The sequence below is a fragment of the Chiroxiphia lanceolata genome, chromosome 1 (genome assembly GCF_009829145.1).
Source record: "Chiroxiphia lanceolata isolate bChiLan1 chromosome 1, bChiLan1.pri, whole genome shotgun sequence".
Taxonomy (NCBI): Eukaryota; Metazoa; Chordata; class Aves; order Passeriformes; family Pipridae; genus Chiroxiphia; species Chiroxiphia lanceolata.
The window spans coordinates 146,201,329-146,219,958 of NC_045637.1; the positions used below are offsets into that span (position 1 = coordinate 146,201,329).

The window sequence follows — 18,630 nt, forward strand, 5'->3', positions numbered from 1 at the left end:
GTTTTTTCTTCAGATGTTTTCATGTTTTATATCTTTTATCTACTTTTATAGGATGAAGTATTCTTTTTCATTCTTGCTATAAACCATAAACAATAGCAAGTTTCTTAGAATTCTACAAATGGGTACAAGCTATTCTCCATTTGCAGTGTCTGACTGATGAGCCATTATCTAAATAGTCAACTCAGAAATACTTATGCAGTAAATTGCTCTCCTTGTGAGATTTTTCTTGGATTCTATTATTTCAAATGTTTCTAGAACTTTTGGAAAACAGTAAATGAAAATGTGCCATTGCAGTATAAATACTTAGTGTATGTGAGAGTCCACATGTTTTTCTACCTGCTGCCCCCCAAACTCTTTCACCACCATTTGTTGTCCCAGTTGCTGGAACAGGCACCTGAAGCAACTGAGGCTCCTTTTTCACTGAACATGACTCAGCAATGTGCACTCACAGCCCAGAAAGCCAGTTGTGTCCTGGGCTGCATCCGAAGCAGTGTGGGCAGCAGGTTGAGGGAGGGGATTCTGCCCCTCTGCTCTGCTCTGGTGAGATCCCACCTGGTGCTGCCTCCAGCCCTGGGGGCCTCAGCACAGGAATGATAGCAACCTGTTGGAGCCAGTCCAGAGGAGGCCGCCAAGATGATTGGAGGGCTGGAGCACCTCTCCTAGGAGAAAAGCCTGAGAGAATTGGGATTGTTCAGCCTGGAGGAGAAGGCTTTAGGGTGACCTAATTGTGGCCTTCCAGTACCTGAAGGGAGCCTGCAAGAAAGATGGAGATGTAAAACAGAATGTAGTGACAGGACAAGGGAGAATGGCTTTAAACTGAAGGAGAATAGGTTTAGATTAAATATTGGAAGAAATCTTTTACTGTGAGGATGGTGAGACATTTGCACAGGTTACCCAGAGAACTTGTGGCTGCCCCCTCCCTGGTGGTGTCCAAGGCCAGGCTGGATGGGGCTTTGAGCAGCCTGGTCAAGTGGAAGGTGTCCCTGCCCATGGCTGGGGGTTTGGAACTAGGTGATCTTTAAGGTCCCTTCCAACCCAAACCATTCTATGATTCTGTGGTTTCTGCTAATTTGAATCTACTCTCTAATAATCTTATTAGATGCACTTATTTATTGTTTGGGTTTGATATAGGCAATTATTTAAAATCAGTCATTTTCAAATTTTCAGTCTCCTTGCTCTATTTACCTGTTTTAGTGTCATTCTTGAGGAGGATACTGTCTTTTGAGAGTGGCCAATAGTGTCTGCTGCACCTGGAGTGCATTTGGAAGGATTACCTGCTGGATATCTATTTTTTAGTTGGTGGCTTTTATGCTGAATATACTGAGTAATGTTGGCTGTTATACTTTAGCTTTGCATTAGATAATCAGGGAGTGAAAAGCAGTTCATTGCTATGTCATATTCTCCAGCACAGATATACCAAATGCTCTCTCTACCCTGAAAGCATTTGGAAGTTGTCACAGACATTCCAAACCTTTTTTTGGTAGAGGATGTAACATCCCCCCTGAGAGAGAGGCTCTAGTGAACAGCAAGATATCCAGCTGTAGCAATCAACCTCTTTGATGTTGTTAGAGTGAGTAAGCAGCTTGGATCTAAAAGGACCTCTCATCAGAGGCTTAGTTTCTAAAAGAAGTACAGACTGAAGCAGCCTGTCTCTTTCCTGAAAAAGCTACATTTTAAATGTTTTTTTAAAAAATATGAGTTTTGAGAAGGTTTTAGAACTTGGAATGTGTAAGTAGGTAGTAATTTCATTTGACCGTTTTCATGAAGCTGGGACATACAGAGACACAATTTTTGAAGAGTCTTTAACATAGATTGGTTTCTGTATAACCTGAGTGAGATTATGTCGTGGCCTAGACTGTGTGTTATGACATGTTGTAATGAATAACAGTGCATTTAACATTACCATTGTTGTTTACACACTCTTTCCTTTAGAGTCTTTTTCAAAAATTTGCCATGTGAATGAATATTCATTTTAAGGCACTGGTTCCTTGAGAGCAGTTAGGTGGTGTCATGGTTGTGCAATTAAACATTAGTCATTGCTGGAAAAAAAATGTAAGGTAGAGTTGGTAGTTCTTTTGCAATGGTTATGGATCTAACAGAGCCATAATTATTCATGGTAGTTATTCTGGCAGTTTTTCAAAAAGCTGAATGATAAGGTAATGGATAGTTGACCTGAGAATAGGAATCACACCTTTCGATTGCAAGCCACATATTGTTATGAGCTTCTTTCAGTTCCATTTATAATGAAAAAAAGGGAAATCCTTAATTTGAGAAAATGTAATCATACTTTTTCAGTACTCTCTTTGGTTTTGTGTGCCTGTGTGTAGCTGGACATGTACATCATATAGTGTACTTTATTTTTATCCTAGGACGAGCGTTGCATGACTCCATTGGTTATTCTGGCATCCTTTATGCCTATTGCTTCTGTTCCTACATTCAGGTACTATTTTGAAATACAAAATATGAATTACGTGAAATTTCTTGTTGACTGTGTTTGCTGATGTTTCACAAGCTGATGTATTAAGTACCAATTTGGATAAATGAATCCACTAAAAAAATGCGATAAGTTAGCAAAATTTGTGATGTGCAAGTATGTCTGAGCCATTGGTGAATCTTTTTGTTTGTATTACACTAATTGATTTTCTTTGGATCTTTCTGCACTTATGGATGTAAAGCTAACACATCTCTTTTTGTTTGTTTTCTTTTAAGCTGTGGTGTGATTTCCAGACTCAGAAATATTAACAGTGGAGCTGACCAAAGCAAATATTCTACCCTGATCGACTGCATGTGTCGCTGGGGTCAAGTGGGGCATATTATGGAATTAGCCTGTGATTGGTTGTCTGACACACTGACCCCAAGAAAGGTGTGCATGTACATATGTCAAAGAATTCAGGAATTGCAAGATTACGTAAAGGCGTCGTGTATATTTATTTTTAATAGAATGAGACATTATAAATGTTACTCTGCTTTGAAATTTGTTGTAAAGTACTAACTTTAATAAATAAGTAAGTAAATAAATATAAACAAAATGCTAACAACTATCTGTTGTAAAAATACTGACAGTATTGTGCTGGTTTTATGCTTCATTCTTATTTAGAACATTAAAACATCTGGACGCCGAGTGCAGATCCACGTAACACAGGCATCAAAACCAGAACTGGCAATTGATTACATTGACTATTTATTGACTCATCCTGTCAATCGTGATTGCCTCCTTTCTGTTCATAAAAAGAAACTGAAGAAACTTTTGAAAATCCTCAGTGCTGCAAAGGTAGTATTCTCCTGGCCATAAGCAGTGCTTATAAAAGAATGCTGAACATCACATATTGCCTGAGTCAAATTAAAGGCATACAAGAATAAATAAATAACATTCAGGATCCCTTCTCCCTCTGCAAAAATGTTTTCCTGCTATACTAAAAATATAGTAGTTAAGGATTGTGTATAGATGGCAGATTTTAACCAGCTTGTCAGTTTTAGGTGTCTCAACACTTTCATGATCTAGTGATGAGTGTTTTTAAGGGACCTGACTTTTGGAATATACGTATAAGAAATAGTCTGAAAATCAGTCATGACATTGCAAAGTGGAATAATTGAAAGTATGCTTGTTGCTTTTTTGGGTTTGGTGATTTCTTGTTCTTATTATTTTCTCATTTGTTTTTTTTTTTTTTTTACTGTTTAAAACTTTTGAGAAAAGAAACATTTGAAAGGATTTTCTGAAAAATATAAATGCAAACCTTTATATTTCAGAGGGTTCTTGGGTCAATCCTTAAAGGAACTAATGCAGATTCTGGTAGCTGGAATCAAGCAACCAGTCTAAGAGCCTTCAGCCTCTTTTGCAGATTGAGTATTCATCTTCAGCACAAGGTATGGCTGTAGCTTTCAGAATAAGCTGGAAATTCCAAAATAACTGGAAAGACAATTGGTAAACCTTTTTTCTTTTTTTTCCAGTTTTCTGGAGAAGGAGATTGCCTCTCACTTTTGAAGGAGACAGGTGCTTGGATAGAAAGTCAAGTTGTACCTTTTATACTATCAAGTGATCAAGAGGATGGTATTTCAAAACACAGTAGTGTTTCTGAATTAATTATCCAGGTTAGAGGATTCTTATAATATAAATCAAACGGCTGCCAATCTGAAAAGCCACAAGTGTAGCAATTGGTGTGCTGACAAACAGGGCACTGGCCTTTGTGCAGCCCAGCAAGTGAAAGAGCTAATGAAACACAGTCCTAGTTGTTCTGAGGTTACAGTTTTGTGCTTTTGCTGTTTCCTTTGTGCTTAAAATCACACACTTTTTTTTCTTTAAATCACTTTGAATTATAACCTTTATATTTTATAAATACATAATTTTGTATATCCTAGCAATTAATCAGGTAGCTTGTATCAACCTTGTTCTTACCTAGATTTTTTTTTCATCTCCCAGTGCATAATATATATTCTCATCATATCTGTTGAAGTGAGGATGGAACAAGTTTGATGTTTTACACTTGTGTAAATGCCCACTCAAGAAATTTCTAACACATCATGTGCTTTAACCTGAACGTTCCAAATTTTAGGTTTCTAACAAGTAATTTTTGTCTTCAGTCTCTCATGCCCCATAAAGATCTTTTCCAACTTAACCTGTTCTATGAATCTATGTTTGCTTCCTTGCTTTCCTCCTTCCTTTCTTTCCTTTCTGCTTTCCCAAATGAAATAATTAAAATTATAATCTGAAGAATTCAGTATACTTCATTCTAATGCTTTTAAAAGTTTGGAGGCACAGAACTCAACCTTATAGAAAGGCAAGACAAAAAATAGAGAATCTTTACCAGCATTACCAGAATGTTTATGATCAATTTCCTAGATTTGAATAAAAAACAAAACCAAAACTTTATTGATAAGCAAAAGGAAAGGCTGATGGTCACTGGTAGACCTATCTCACATATTGCTTGGCTAACCAACAATGAAACACAATCATCTTTACTAGTAGATCTTAAAGTTTGTTTGCATCATTATTTCCAGAGGAGAAACTGAGTTGTGAGGACTGATGTGACTTGTCTGGAAGGCAAGAAGAGAATCCAGGCCTCTTGCATCTCCTGTAATAAGCCACATGCTTGTTAAGCAGCTTCTATTTGCTTCTCACCTTCTATACTGTTTTTTATTAGAATGAGATATTGATTGTGCTTTTTAATTGTTTGGAGTGTATACTTAGTAGCAGACTTAGTTTTTCTCAAAAAATCCCTGTAGCATACAATAATTACAGTTCCTTCTTTAATACTGTTGTGTATTGTGAGAGGACCAGAGTGTCTCTTCTTTTTGCACCTACATTTCTCTATGACTTTCCCTGTGAGGCATCCCATTCTTTCCCATTTCTCCCTCCTTATGTGCTTGGTTTCTTACTCAGTTTAGCACTTAGTGCTCTGGGCAGGGATTCACTGAGGGGCTGTTTTCTTTAGGCCACTGGTTTGCTGATGTGTTGACTGTGGAGCTGATAGAATCTCTGACTCAAACCCCAGTGTCATCACTTCCAGTGTCCCTGGAATGCCCCTCACTGATCAAAAATCATTTGATGATATAATATAGGGAGTTTAGCTAGTTTTCAATTGTTTTCTGTTACATTCCCCCCACGTACCATTTAATCCAAGGTGGATTTTAGCACTGAGCTATGGGTTCTTTCAGATTTTGGTGAAAGGAAAGGTTTGGCTAACTTAAGTCACTGTCAGTGTCCTCGAACAGCTCAGCTCACATGTACACAGACTGGTGAAAAGTTCTCTACTCTGTACATTCATATCATAATCTCTTTACAATGTAACATCTCTGTGTCTATAGGGAAAAGCTCTTTTTCTGTTCTGGCTTTTGCTATTCAGGACAGGTGGGGATGTCACATTCTGCCTCAGTAAATGTTGAGTATCAATGTCTCTGATCTGAGCCTGAGTAAAAAAGACAGAGGATTTACTGCCTTTTGAGAAACTGGTTACTGGAGGAAAGGGCAATGGAAACATTTGGAGAACTGGCCGGAATTCCTGCTTTTCAACAGGTGGGAACAGAGTAACTCCAAGTAGATAAACCAGCTTTCAGGGAAACTTGGCTAGGAGTTTGTGTTTTTATTATTTTTAGGTTGTACTGAATGGTTACTTTATATGAATTTTGGGTTTCATATGATTTTGCATCTCTCTTCTAGGCCTACCTGACAGTGTGTAAAGATGTCATAATGGTTGGCCTTGGAAATCTCACGTTTCAAGCACATGTTCTAGATATGGCTCTTCCAATTATACAGACAGGTACCATATTTTGTACTAATATCAACATCTTCATTTATATTTAGCTGACTTACATTATTAGCAGTTTTAATCCCTAACCTTCAATGATTGGAGGGAACACTGGATTCATACTTAAAATATTAACTGTACTGTATGAAAATTTCAGCTAAGGATACTCAGAAATTAAATATATTGTCTACACTTGTAAACTATCACTATTTGTTGTATATGACTAAGTTTCATTCTAAGCTTGTACCTGAAAAATATTGCATTACTGTTGTGGTATTTATCTCTTTCTCTAGACAGAGGTGGCTTTTGTGCTCCAGTATTACTGTGTGCTCTAAAAGAAATTGTTGAAGCTTCTTTAACTCAGAATACTGAGACAGATGAAGTGGCAAATCTTTTCCACACTGTACAGAACGTCTTACAGAAAGTTTTGGAATGTGTGGCACATAGACTCAAGAAACAGCAGGAAGAAGGGATTCAGGTATCATATTACAGTTGAAATTGCTACTTAATATGTAGATTAATCCATACTTTTTATACAAATATGTTATACTTAAGCACTTTGAGGCTGTTGCCTCACTGTTACCTACTGTTTGAGTAGACATGATTAAATTTTTCTGTGATTAAATTTTCCTGTTAGTAGGGTTTTTTAATCCATTTTATCGTGACTGAAGAACTAGTAAACTGAAGAACAGTGTGTTCTGTTGCAAATTATCCTGGACTGTGCTAATCCTTCTAGGCTGTTAATCTTATCTGCAATTAAATGAACTCTCTCAATCCAGAACAAAGAATTTGTTTATGTATATGTTATGATCTTGGCAGTTATTATATTTCTTTCTTTCAGCCTGAATGATATCAAGTTCAAAATATGTATGATGCCCTAAAAGTCTGCAAAATCTCACATCTTCACAGAAAAGTTAGCTTCTTTTTTTTTTACAGCAGAGAGTAAATAGATCACTCTGGAAAATTTGATGATCTGCTTTTCATGACTTCTGAAAACCATTCAGTTCCTTTTTGCTACAACTATTGTTTTGTTCATTTCTCTCTCATACTCAAATTATGAGTAGTCTTCCCAAACACTGTTGATTCTGCCTCTGATCCCAAGTGACTAGAAGATCTCAGAAACTTTCAAGGTGTGGTCTGCGCTCCTTCACAGAGAAGCTTGCTGAAATATTTCAGTTATACTCAAGCAATCTGAAAAAAGATTTGTTTTTCTTTTTGGTTTTAGTTGATTCACTCTATTCAGATGCCTCTTGGAGAATTCATTCACGCACTGCAGTGCTGGCATTCATCATTCCCAGCAGTGCACCAGGGTGTACTCTCCACTCTCCTGGCTGCAGTAGTAGCAGACATAAATTGTGTGCTACAGATGGTAAAGTTAATCCTGACTATTTTTAATTTTCTTATTTTATACTTACTGCTTTTTGAACATTATGTTGGAACAACAGAGCTATATCTAAAAGGTTGATCTTTGTACTGCAGATGATGATTTGTGTGTGTTGGCATGGAGCAAACAGGAAATTTTATTTGCCATAATTTCATATTACAGTTTATCTCTCAGATTTATGACTACAGCTGTATAAGAACAGAGTTGTCCTGATACCTTGTTCACTATTTGCCTCTGACAGAAGAATTTAGAAACTGGGCAGTGTTGGACATTAACAACATGGTTTTTGAGATATTCCTTCTATGTGTTTTTGTGCTGAGTTTGGCTGGGAAGGAGTCAACTTTCCTCCCAGCAATCCCTGTGGTGTTGTGGTTTGCATTTGTGGCTAAACCACTGTTGAGAACACACAGTTAGTTTGGGCTGTTGCTGAACAGTGCTTGCTGAGTGTCAAGGTTTCTCTGTTCCCTTCACCCCCACCCTAAAAAAAAAAGGCAAGCAGGCTGAGGATGGGCAAGAGGCTGAGAGGGGACACAGCGAGGCAGTTGACCTGAACTGATCAAAGGCTTATTCCACACCATGCAATGCTGTGCTCAGCAATGAGAGCTCAGGGAAAGGAGGAAGAGGACAGGAGGTTCTAAATGTACCTCACTTCATCTCACCCCGCATTAGGGGACTTTGGAAGTGAGCCGACAGATTCTAGTTCCTTGGAACAGTCCCCTAAGGCTCAGTAATCCTGTTCCAAAGCAGGCTGATGTCCTTCCTGCTTGGCACTGATCACTTCTGTATTCTGTGCTTCAATATAGAGACACTTCTCATACTGCATCCTTTTTTTGATTCCTTTCGATTTTGTCTAGATGATTTCCAAATATCTGAGTTTCTTTGGAAAGTAAAGAAAGAATCTCTAATTCTGAAAAGAATATATAGACAGAAGTTGTTTTATGTTCTGAAAGTCCAAGGAATCATTCCTGTCCTTGAAGGAGAAAGGTGACATTCCCAATGCATTTCCTAATGCATGAAGTGTTAGGAGCAAATACAATTAGTGAGATTGGAAGCTTTGAGAACTGAGAAGGAAGAGCAGAGGCTCTTTAGCAGAGGCTGTGCTTTTGCTGTGGTTGCTGTATGTGTCACAAATAGAGCAAGAAACAGTTGCCAAAAAGTACCAAGTACAACAGAGCTACTTCCAAGGTCCTGTGTTCCACGAGTAGCTGAGACAATAGCAGATGTTTAGCTGCAAACATGGATGTATCAGCTGGGGGGCTGTGGGATGACAAGTGCTCTTTACAGGTGATGCAGAGTAAACATTTAGGGGCTTGAATGATACTGGAGATTCATACTCATAAATTATGAGGGTTCATTCCAGTCATTCATCTGGGCTGAGGTTTTCCCTGCCCCCAGGTTATTGTAATAGTAAATCAAAATTCAGTTCTAACTAAATATTTACCACGCTTTTCAGAACTTGATACCAAAAAGAGCAGGGATTCAGGAAATCACTGTCACCAAAGTTATTTTTAGAAATGAGGTATGCACACTTTAGCTTGGAGCCACAGAAGGTACTCAGTTGTGTTTAATAGGCTGTGCCTATGTAGTTAAATGCAACTTCTAGTCAGAAAGACTGTAGAGAATATTTGCCTTGGTACAAATACTGTTTATGTTGTTTGTTGTTTAGTTTTACTCTTTTTAATTTAAATAAGTTTTGTTTATTTGGACACAACACAGTTGGATTAAAGCTATTCAAAGAACACTTTTGAATGTTCCAATTATTTCAGGACAGGTCTTGGTTAGTGTAATTATTGAATTCAGTGTTTTCTGCATACATATATTTCTTGATCTGCAACAGTTGCTGACTTTTTTCTTTTTAGGCTTCCAGTGAAAAAGATGTCACTATACCAAAGACTGTTTCAGACCTTCCCCCTCTTTCAAGCAGTTTAATGGCCATAATTATGAAGTCGGTTAATGTTGTCAGGTAAATGTTTCATATTAATTTGTCCAAGATTGTTGCTAAGGTAGAGCACTTTATAGGTTGTCAATAAAGTTTTACTTTATAAATTTTGAAGAACTAGTTGCTTACTAATTTTACCTGGACTACTTCATAATCCCTTTCTCTTGACATATTGCCTGTAGGTGTTGATTGCTGGTTTTTTTTAACCAAGAGTACTTCTTGTTTACGAGATTGTTTATCCTAATGAGTTCTTTCATTGGACATCTTGGCTTGCTTCTTTCATAAGATACTTATAAACATTAGTCCCCTCAGTACAGAGGTATTTAGATGAGATAAAATATTTGCCAGAAATAGTATTAATCCTTTAATTGAACATCTGCAATGAGGTGATATGTATTAAAGTCACAACATTCAAAATAAAGTATCTTGAGTCCTAAAAGCCTCCAAAAGTAAGGCTAAACTTAACTATTGGGTTTTTTAATTGCTATATTTAGTGGGGCCCTGAATATGTTCTAAAATTGTCACAAGGGAATTTCATTTTGCTTAGTTTGTTCATATTCAATTTTTATTTACATGACTATATACACTAGACTTATTTTAAATCATAAAGGGGCTTAGAAGTCCTTTCTTTCTCTCTGATTTACCACAACTAATTCCTATTCTTAACTTCCTAATCTGAGAGGCAGTGAATATCCCTCTCTTCTGTCATGAGGTGTTTTTTTTCTTCTCAGTCCTTCTCTAGTTCTAGTTGATTTTGCAAAACCAAAGACTCCAGAGTCCAGCAACAGTCCAGCTAATTATCCAAATCTTGAGACAGCAGCTGCCCATCAAGGTGTTCTGTTTTAGTGAAAAAATTATTTTACACACCTCTTTTCAAAAGAGATGCAGAAAATCAATTAATGCTTCTGAAACTTTTTCTTGTAGTGGTCAAAGAGATTCTTGTCCATTCTTGATGTAGAAAACTGCAAGTTTGGACCAAATTGTTTCTACGAGTACTTTGGAAAACATCCATCTACTAGTACTTATCTTTTTGGTGCTAAGAGGATCTAAGGAGATAATTTCCATCTGTTTCTACTCGTGCCTCAGAATTGAGACTACTTTTAAGGCTATATTCTTTTATAAATCTGTATTGATAGGCCATAATCAGAGTCCAATAGTAAATTATTCAATATCTCAGAAATCTTTATGTCAACGGGAAAGCCTTTGACGTTTCGGAATCTGATGTGAGCTTTGGTGTTCTGGGAGCTTTAGTGTTCTGGGAGCACACCTGCTCTGAGTTCTGCAGCATCTGTTGTATCTTCAGTACTAATCAGTCAGTCTCTATCCTTGAGTTTCAGTCCCCATAGCAGGGATAATACTGAAAGTCTTGGCAATATCTGGCCAATTGTCCGAGCGTCCTTTCCGGGGAACTATCTGTGTAGGAACCAATTACTTACCTCTGTTGCTTGTATGTATTTTTAAAGAGCTTATTGTTCTGTTCTATTTTATCTTTGCCTGCAGGCTTATGTGACCCTTTTTCAGAGGGAGGTGGGGAAAGGCAGCTGCAGTGAGTCTTATTACAGGTTAATGAAATTACAGTGTTCCTTCATGGAGCTACAGAGTGTGCTTAGTGACCCAAACAGTGATAACAATGGAATCAGAGCTCTGATCCAAGGACTATCAGTTGTAATTTAAGAGCAATATGAAATGGATTCAGTGTTTGGTCAGATTGGTCCACAATGATATAATAAAACTGGTGCAATACATGAGCAACTTCATAATGGTTATTTCTGAACCTGAAGAGTTCTCGTCTTTTTCAGCTTTTAGAAGCAATATTTGAGCTTCTGCAAAGCTTATTTACTGCATTGGTTCTTAACTGTATATTTCATTTTGATATCTTAGCACATGAAAAACCTGAAGAACAATTGAAGTAAGAGCTGGCTATTTATGGTGTTCTGTTTTGGTAACAGATAATAGCATTGTTAAAGTTATTTTGAAATATATTAGGGAAAGTTATTACAACATGACTGCTCTCTGTTTCCCCTTTAATTCTTCACAGAGCATTTAGCTTTGTGCTCTGAGGAGTATGAGGATTACAGATCTTGTCCATCTCCTGCTTTATCCCTCTTGTTCTTTTACTTTTCTCTGGTTTTGAGAATTGCTTCTGAGTTAAATTTGTTATTTTTGTCATAAACACTAATGACCAATTAGTGTTTGCATTCTATAGTATTGTCTTATTCTGTATTGCAGTTTAATTTGGTTGCTAGACCCCTTCTGTGACTCCCTTGTTTCATTTTTCTTAGCTTGACATATGTCCCAAAACACTACTAGAGTTTGCTGGTAATACTTTCATGTCTTACTAAAAGTGAGTCTCTTAAGATACATATCGAGATACATATTTATTTCAGATTTTGCAATGAACAGTTGTCATGGTTCTGTTACTCTGTCCATACTTTCAATAACTAAAATGTTGTTTGGAAGTGTTTCAGGGCTATATTTAGTTATAAGTGATCTGCACTGGACTGTAATTGGAAATCCATCTATTTTAATACATCTTAAGTCAAAGCGTTAATTCAGCATGAGTAGTTACTAACAAACTAGTCATAGAACATATTTTTTTAAAACTTTGGTTTAATTCAAATTAGAAATTTCAGTACCAAAAATGTGAGACAAATTTCAGCAGACTAGTAATTTTTTCATGGATTGACTTTTCTGAAATGTACCATGAGCTCTTCATTTCTCTTAGCAGCTACTTTCTGTTTACAAACTTTTCTATTTTCTTCTCAAGTAATTCACCATTCTGCTAACTCTGATGTTCTCAGTTACCTCATCACCACTGCTTTGTCCTGCATGGTATCTTTGAAGCTCTGGTGGCAGGGGAGCATAATTACAAACATATTCTGTTCAGTTCTGTTTTGAAACAGACTTGGATTATAACATATTTTCGTGCTTTTTTTTTTCCTAGGTCATTTTTAAATGAATTAATGGAATGCATTCTCTCTGAAGAAATTAAAGGGATTTTTAGTCTAACAGCTACTGTCAGTATTGTGATGATAATTAAAGGTCAGTCAAAGCATTTTTGTCTTTTTATATGTTACATTTTGAAAGCTGAGTTCTCACAGGATTTAAGGTTGTATCACTTGTAAATTACATTTACAACTCTCTGCAGACTCATTGGGTTCATCTTTTTATCCTCGTTTGCTGAAATGCACAGGACAGCGAGAATCTAATTTAATATCTAATATTTCATTAAACGATCTTTTATGTTGAAAATATTCTATTAAAATATACAGGGGTGGGGTTATTGGTTTTTTGGTTGTTTTTTTTTTTTTTTGATAACTCGTTGTTTTTGTCCAACATTTCAAATAGATAAGCACAAACCTGCACTTCTAAAGGATGTTGCACCTGCCCTTCGAGGGAAGCTGATGGAGTGCAATGAGGCCACCGAGGGATCCAGCAGCACTGAAAGGTGACTGTGCTGTGGGAAACCAACACCAACCTGTGCCCTCCCCTCTCTGCAATAACTGGCTCTGTTCTGTACTTCCATGACTCCGCTGGAGCCTTCTGAATGATTGATTGCAAAGTTTCCAACAGTAGGGGGAAGAATGGTGGAGTATTGAGCCCAGCACAGTATGAAATATCCTGCCCTTACATCCTCTGTGGTTGCAAGCTTTACATGTTTGGCTTGGGTTTTGTTCATTTCATCTGAATGTGTTAGGACTTGATCCTGTATATTGCAGGGTTCGGTTCTGAAACTCGGCTCTGTTACAGCAGGTGCAGAACATAGCAAATAGTCTGGTTACTATTTCTTATTTCTAGAGGATTTTTCTCCCACACTTTGGCATTAGGCATGTGAATCCAAAGCTATGCAGATGGTAAAAACTGAACTAAATATAACAGTGATTTTGAGACCTTTCCACAGGTGATTTTATTTTACTCTTTTTTGGGGGGATATTTCAGTGTCATGCATGGTGTATCTCTTGTGACAAGTTTTTTGAAAGTGATTGGCTACATTGTATTTGCAATCATTTATCTCAGGCCTGCCCAAGACAGAGAATCATGACAAATGCTTTAGCCTTAAGTGTTCTAAACTTGCTGAAGCCTTGAAATTTGTGGACATTTGATTTCTGCCTAGCTGTTGAACTGCCCATGAATTAAAAAGCGTGCAAAAAGAGACATTATAAGGACAAACAGAGAATGTGAAGAAAACAGACTGTGGCTATGGGCATTCATCCAAAATTACTGAGAAGGTTTGTGATGCATCACAGTGGCCTGAACATGCAGAGGTCCTTGTAGTCTTTCGTTCTTCGAATTGATGCTCCTTACTGTTCTGTCAAACAATGGATATAGACTGGATAGATTTTATAATAAAAAAACAAAACCAGAAAACCCCCCAACAAGACAAAAAGCTTCATTTACTCAGCAGTTTCTTACACAGCCTTCCCAACCTGAGCATACTTCCCCAGTGCACTCTTCTGATGGATCCCTGGCCTGAGGCACATTGTTCTCTGGCATTTTAGTGACTTGACACAGGTCTTTGGTGGCTGAGCTGTGACTCCATCCAGAGGACAGAGCTCTGGGGTCTGTTCCACTGCCTCAAAGAGGCCTACAAGAAAGCTGAAGAGTTGCTTGGCTGTGAACAAATGTCCTTTGGTTAGGGCTAGCTTAGAAACAAAACCAAACACAAATAAACAGAACTCGGTTTTCTTCCCAATGAAATCATTTAATGTTGGATTGCCAAGTGTCCTAGTTGAATATTTTTAAAAATAATAATAATTGTCTGGAAAAGAAAGCTGAGCAGCAGGGTATTGTGATTCAGTTTGAGCTTCTTGTAATCAAGGCAGTAGAAAATGCTGAGAAATTAAAGTGAATCTTAACATGATTAAATAAATAGGCACATTAAAATGAATAATTGCTGCCACTTGAGAGCACTACTGACTATAAATTAAAATGAGAACACAGGTAATTGCTTTATGAATCTATATGATCATCTCTGCCCAGTGAACAGGGACAAATCAACATAGATGTTGGGGCAGATGAAGAGCATGAGATGCTACACAGTGTTTTAATTTCCTGATATATGACTGGCTACCTTTGTGTAATATAAACCCAGAGATAATTGCAGACAAACTTCAGAGGTTAGGAACATGAACATGATAATGGGAAGACTTTTTAACAAGAATCAGAATTGCAATATGATGACAAAGTTCGGAAGCTGTAACACAGCTTTGTAGAATTTGGGAGGATTCTTGTTTGTCCAGGCTTGTTGTGGATTTTGTCTCTCCAGAAGGGTAAAATAATTCATACTGGCAAGAGGTTTGGAGAAAGTTCTTCAGTGATTAGGTTTTGCATGATGAATTAAAGTGTGTTTGCAGTTTCTCAGCTACATGGAATGTCAGACTGGGCTCGGCCTCTGGTGGCTTCTGACATGCCATTTGTAGTGCTCTGCTACTCATGTGCTAATGTACAACTAAAATGTGATTATACACAGTCTGAAATGTGCCCTGTTGTTTGTAAACTATTTTATCATCCTACTCCACTTAGCAAACACCAAAATTTTAGTTATGGTATGCTGCAAGCTAGATCTCTGGTCATTAATTTGAAGACAGCCTTCTAACACACAGTGCTGCACTGCTGTGTGCTAAAATACATTACTGGGTTTTAACTCGTACTTAATACTATTATTATTTTTTTGCTTCTGAATGCATTATCTCATAATAACTCCTTGAGGGATTATTTTATTTAATACCCAGGTATACCAGGAAATGGTGACATTCTTTAATTTCCCAAGAGACTTGGCATTCTATGCCAGCATCTTAAATTTAGACTTAGAAGTAATCTATTACATATTAGCAATGAGAGAAAAAAAGTAAAAAAAAACCTGTCTGGTTTAGTAATTAAAGTGCTGCCCTTATACAAGGAATTGTTGCACTAATTTGGAAGCAAAAGTTTTCATTGTAATTTAGTCTTCCCTCTTCAGCTGAGTTAGTGGTTTCACATGGCCCAGTGGGTCTATTATTTTAAAAATGCTGTTCAGTGCATTTAAAAATCCTGGACGACATATTGAGCATTGAGAGAATTTCCTCAAGAGTAATGGCACACGCATTAGTTTAGTTTATAAAATGCAACTACTTATGCCGAGCAAAAAAACGCAGATACAGCTGTCAGTGCAGTCATTTGGAGGCAAGAGAAAAATGTCCCATGCTCTATAAAACCAAATGTGCTAGGATAATAACTTTTACTTAATACTGTGTATTTACATTAATTAGCATTTTGATATATGGGTATTAGAATTAGAATTATCTAATGGCTGTGCTGAAGGATATTTCTTTAGCATTACAATTTAGCTAACTCCCAAACTCTTAATTGTGCTCCCATTGCATCTGTAAATAATGACTCTTGAATGGTTTTGGCGTATAACCCTGGGTGTGATTTCTCTGCCACCCACCTAAAAGTTCCCTGGAAAGGTACCTGGTAAAACTGCCTTAAACTTGTGTGTTTGGGGAGGTGCACAGTTATCCCAAAGGATGGCTCGTGGTCCAATGTGCCAGGGATACATGGTCCCACATTACCAATCCATTGCTTTATTAGCCTTAAATTGTACAAAATGAAATTTATACAAAGTAGTATTATGTCTAAACCCACAGAACCTAACTCATTATCCTAATTTTATAGTACATTGTAAATTGGTTTCCTTTCACGTAGAGTTTCATCATGGCTTAAACACTGTAGCACAATGGAGAGGAGCACTTAACAGCACTGGGAATTTGGGGAGCCCTGACAGCCAATAGTCTGCTGTGGAAATGCAGAGTTGTCTCCTGCATGTCAGGTCTGTGTCTGGTGCTGAATGCCCTGACTTGTCATGGTTAACGACTGACTAACTCGGCTTATTTGGGACATCAGTCCAGGAATATCATAAAAACATGGAGAAATAAATGCTTGTGAAGTCCAAGTGACAGAATCTCTTACAAAAAAACCCACGAAGGATCATGTTTAGGGTTGTTAACAGTGAAATAATGTTTTGACAGAAGACCAAAGTGCCAAATTTTGTCTTTTGAGGGTATTTTAGGGCGGTGTTAGAAGATGTTGCATGAGAACGCAACGGTGACGATGGGTGAGTGACATGTCAGGGAATGCCAGGAAAAAGCTGACCTTATGGATGGTTTAGAAAATAATGTGAGACAAAAGAGTCAGAAAGGGACTACGAGGGGTGTGGAGGCAGCTGAGGGAAGCAGTTGCTAATAAGGATAAGATAGAAAGCTCACGCTTGGAAAAAGGTTGACCAGATGTGGAGAAAAAAGAATGAAGAGTGAAAGGAAGAAAGTAAAAGAGTGAGAAGTGGTCAGTAAAGGAATTCACTGTGTTTGAAAAGAAGTAACAATGCTGTGAAGAAAATGAGTGGGCTCTTTAAATAGATGATGAAATATTGGAAAATGTGCTTGAATTGACATAGTGATTTAAACCGGGCTGTTGTTGGTTACACTATAGACAGAGATGATCAGCAGAAAAATGGAGAAGTTGAAAGGAAAAGAATCCAGCTATTTCAAAAGTAATTTGTAAAGGCAATTTTAATATTTAAACTAATATGGACTAACTGGTCAAAGAAATCATGCAGTAGATGTACTCTAAGAATCAAATAGTTGAGGATTGATTTGGCATTTAGCATTTCTAATCCTGTTGTGTGTTTTTTATGCCGTTTCAGATTCCTGTGTGAATCATCTCTGAAAATTTTGGATGAATTTTTAAATCCTTGTCCACGCCAAGGCTTTTGTCATGCATATTAAAGGAAGGAAGACATATTGCTTTTTAAAAAATATTATCTTGTAAAATTATGAATAAGTAAAGTTTATTTTCTGCTATGCTGTACATTTAAAGCAAGGAATATGTATAAAGGTGTGTATAAATATTATGAAAGAGTAAAGATTGCTCAAAAGCTGCAAAGTAATTCTGTATAAAAGTGTCTTTGTGGGAGGAGGAATATAAAATCAGTATTTTTGTATCTTTGTTTTTGAAAAACAAAATTAATTGTATCATAGATATTCTGAGACTGAGATACCACCTCAGTCCCTGGGAAGACTGCAGAGCATACTCCTAGAGGTTTTGGAAATTAATTTTATTTCAAAACATGTGTGGGACAAAATGCTGACTGGGAATAGCTATTCTGCCTAACCAGCCAGATTTCCCTTCCTTTTGTGGGAGAAGAGAGAGCAGAGAATGTCATGTTTCCTGTCTTTAGCAAAGACTTTTACACAATCTTATATAGATCCTTACAGCCAAATTGGAGAAAGATGGGATGGATGTATAGACATAGAAGATGGATGGACAACGTGCTGGACCAAGGGACTTGAAGGATAACACAGCCTGGAGTGAGATTTAAAGGCGGTTGCTGTGGCATTCCTCAGGGCAGACACTGGTGCCACTGCTACTTAACACTTCCGTGAAGAGCTTGGGCAATGGGATGAACTGCAGCCCTGGGCTGTTGGCAGATGACACCAGCTTGGGAGCGATGGCTGATCCCCAGGGGCTGGGTTGTTCCGTTCAGTGGGATCCTGACAAGCTGGGCTAAGGATCGACCAGTCTCATGACGTTCAGCAAAGACGTGTGCTCTTCTACCCTTCTACCCTTCTACAAGGGGCTGATCCTGCACATCAGTGTAGGCACAGGGGAAAGGGCAGCTCGCTGTGTCTGCACCTGCCTGGATGAGGACTAAGAAAGGACTTTCCCCAGAGGTGCACATGAAGAGAATATGAGGCAACTGAACCAACTTGCAGCAAGAGAATTTCTTGTTGGATGTAAAAAACAATCATTATGAGAGTGAATTGGAACAGGCAATGGAACTGGAACAGGTTATCAGGAAGGCTATGGAATACCCATCTATGGGGGTATTCATCCTTGGAGAAGTGCAGAACTTGACTGACAAGGGGGGCTCTGACCATGCATTGTGGCCACACAACCCCATGGAGCACTACAGACTGGGGACAGAGTGGCTGCAGAGCAGCCGGGCAGAAAAGGAACTGGGGTGCTGACTGACAGCAGCTGAACATGAGCCAGCAGTGTGCCCAGGTGGCCAAGAAGGCCAATGGCAT

General features: G+C 37.8%; 1 protein-coding gene across 5 annotated transcripts in view; it reads left to right on the forward strand.

Annotated features, from left to right (window-relative positions):
* Positions 1-18,630, forward strand: part of NCAPG2 (non-SMC condensin II complex subunit G2) — a 47,635-nt gene that overhangs the window by 23,146 nt on the left and 5,859 nt on the right. For 2 of the 5 annotated variants that reach the window (XM_032710285.1, XM_032710276.1), the window contains exons 17-28: positions 2,370-2,440; positions 2,710-2,863; positions 3,098-3,271; positions 3,748-3,864; positions 3,949-4,089; positions 6,155-6,254; positions 6,536-6,720; positions 7,468-7,611; positions 9,486-9,589; positions 12,510-12,607; positions 12,914-13,013; positions 17,247-18,570. In XM_032710285.1, the coding sequence (XP_032566176.1) occupies positions 2,370-2,440; positions 2,710-2,863; positions 3,098-3,271; positions 3,748-3,864; positions 3,949-4,089; positions 6,155-6,254; positions 6,536-6,720; positions 7,468-7,611; positions 9,486-9,589; positions 12,510-12,607; positions 12,914-13,013; positions 17,247-17,328 (1,470 nt within the window). In that variant the 3' untranslated portion in view covers positions 17,329-18,570. Of the gene's footprint in view, positions 1-2,369; positions 2,441-2,709; positions 2,864-3,097; positions 3,272-3,747; positions 3,865-3,948; positions 4,090-6,154; positions 6,255-6,535; positions 6,721-7,467; positions 7,612-9,485; positions 9,590-12,509; positions 12,608-12,913; positions 13,014-17,246; positions 18,571-18,630 lie in introns of those variants that run through there. The other 3 variants (XR_004360825.1, XR_004360824.1, XM_032710304.1) reach the window with 3 other exon arrangements.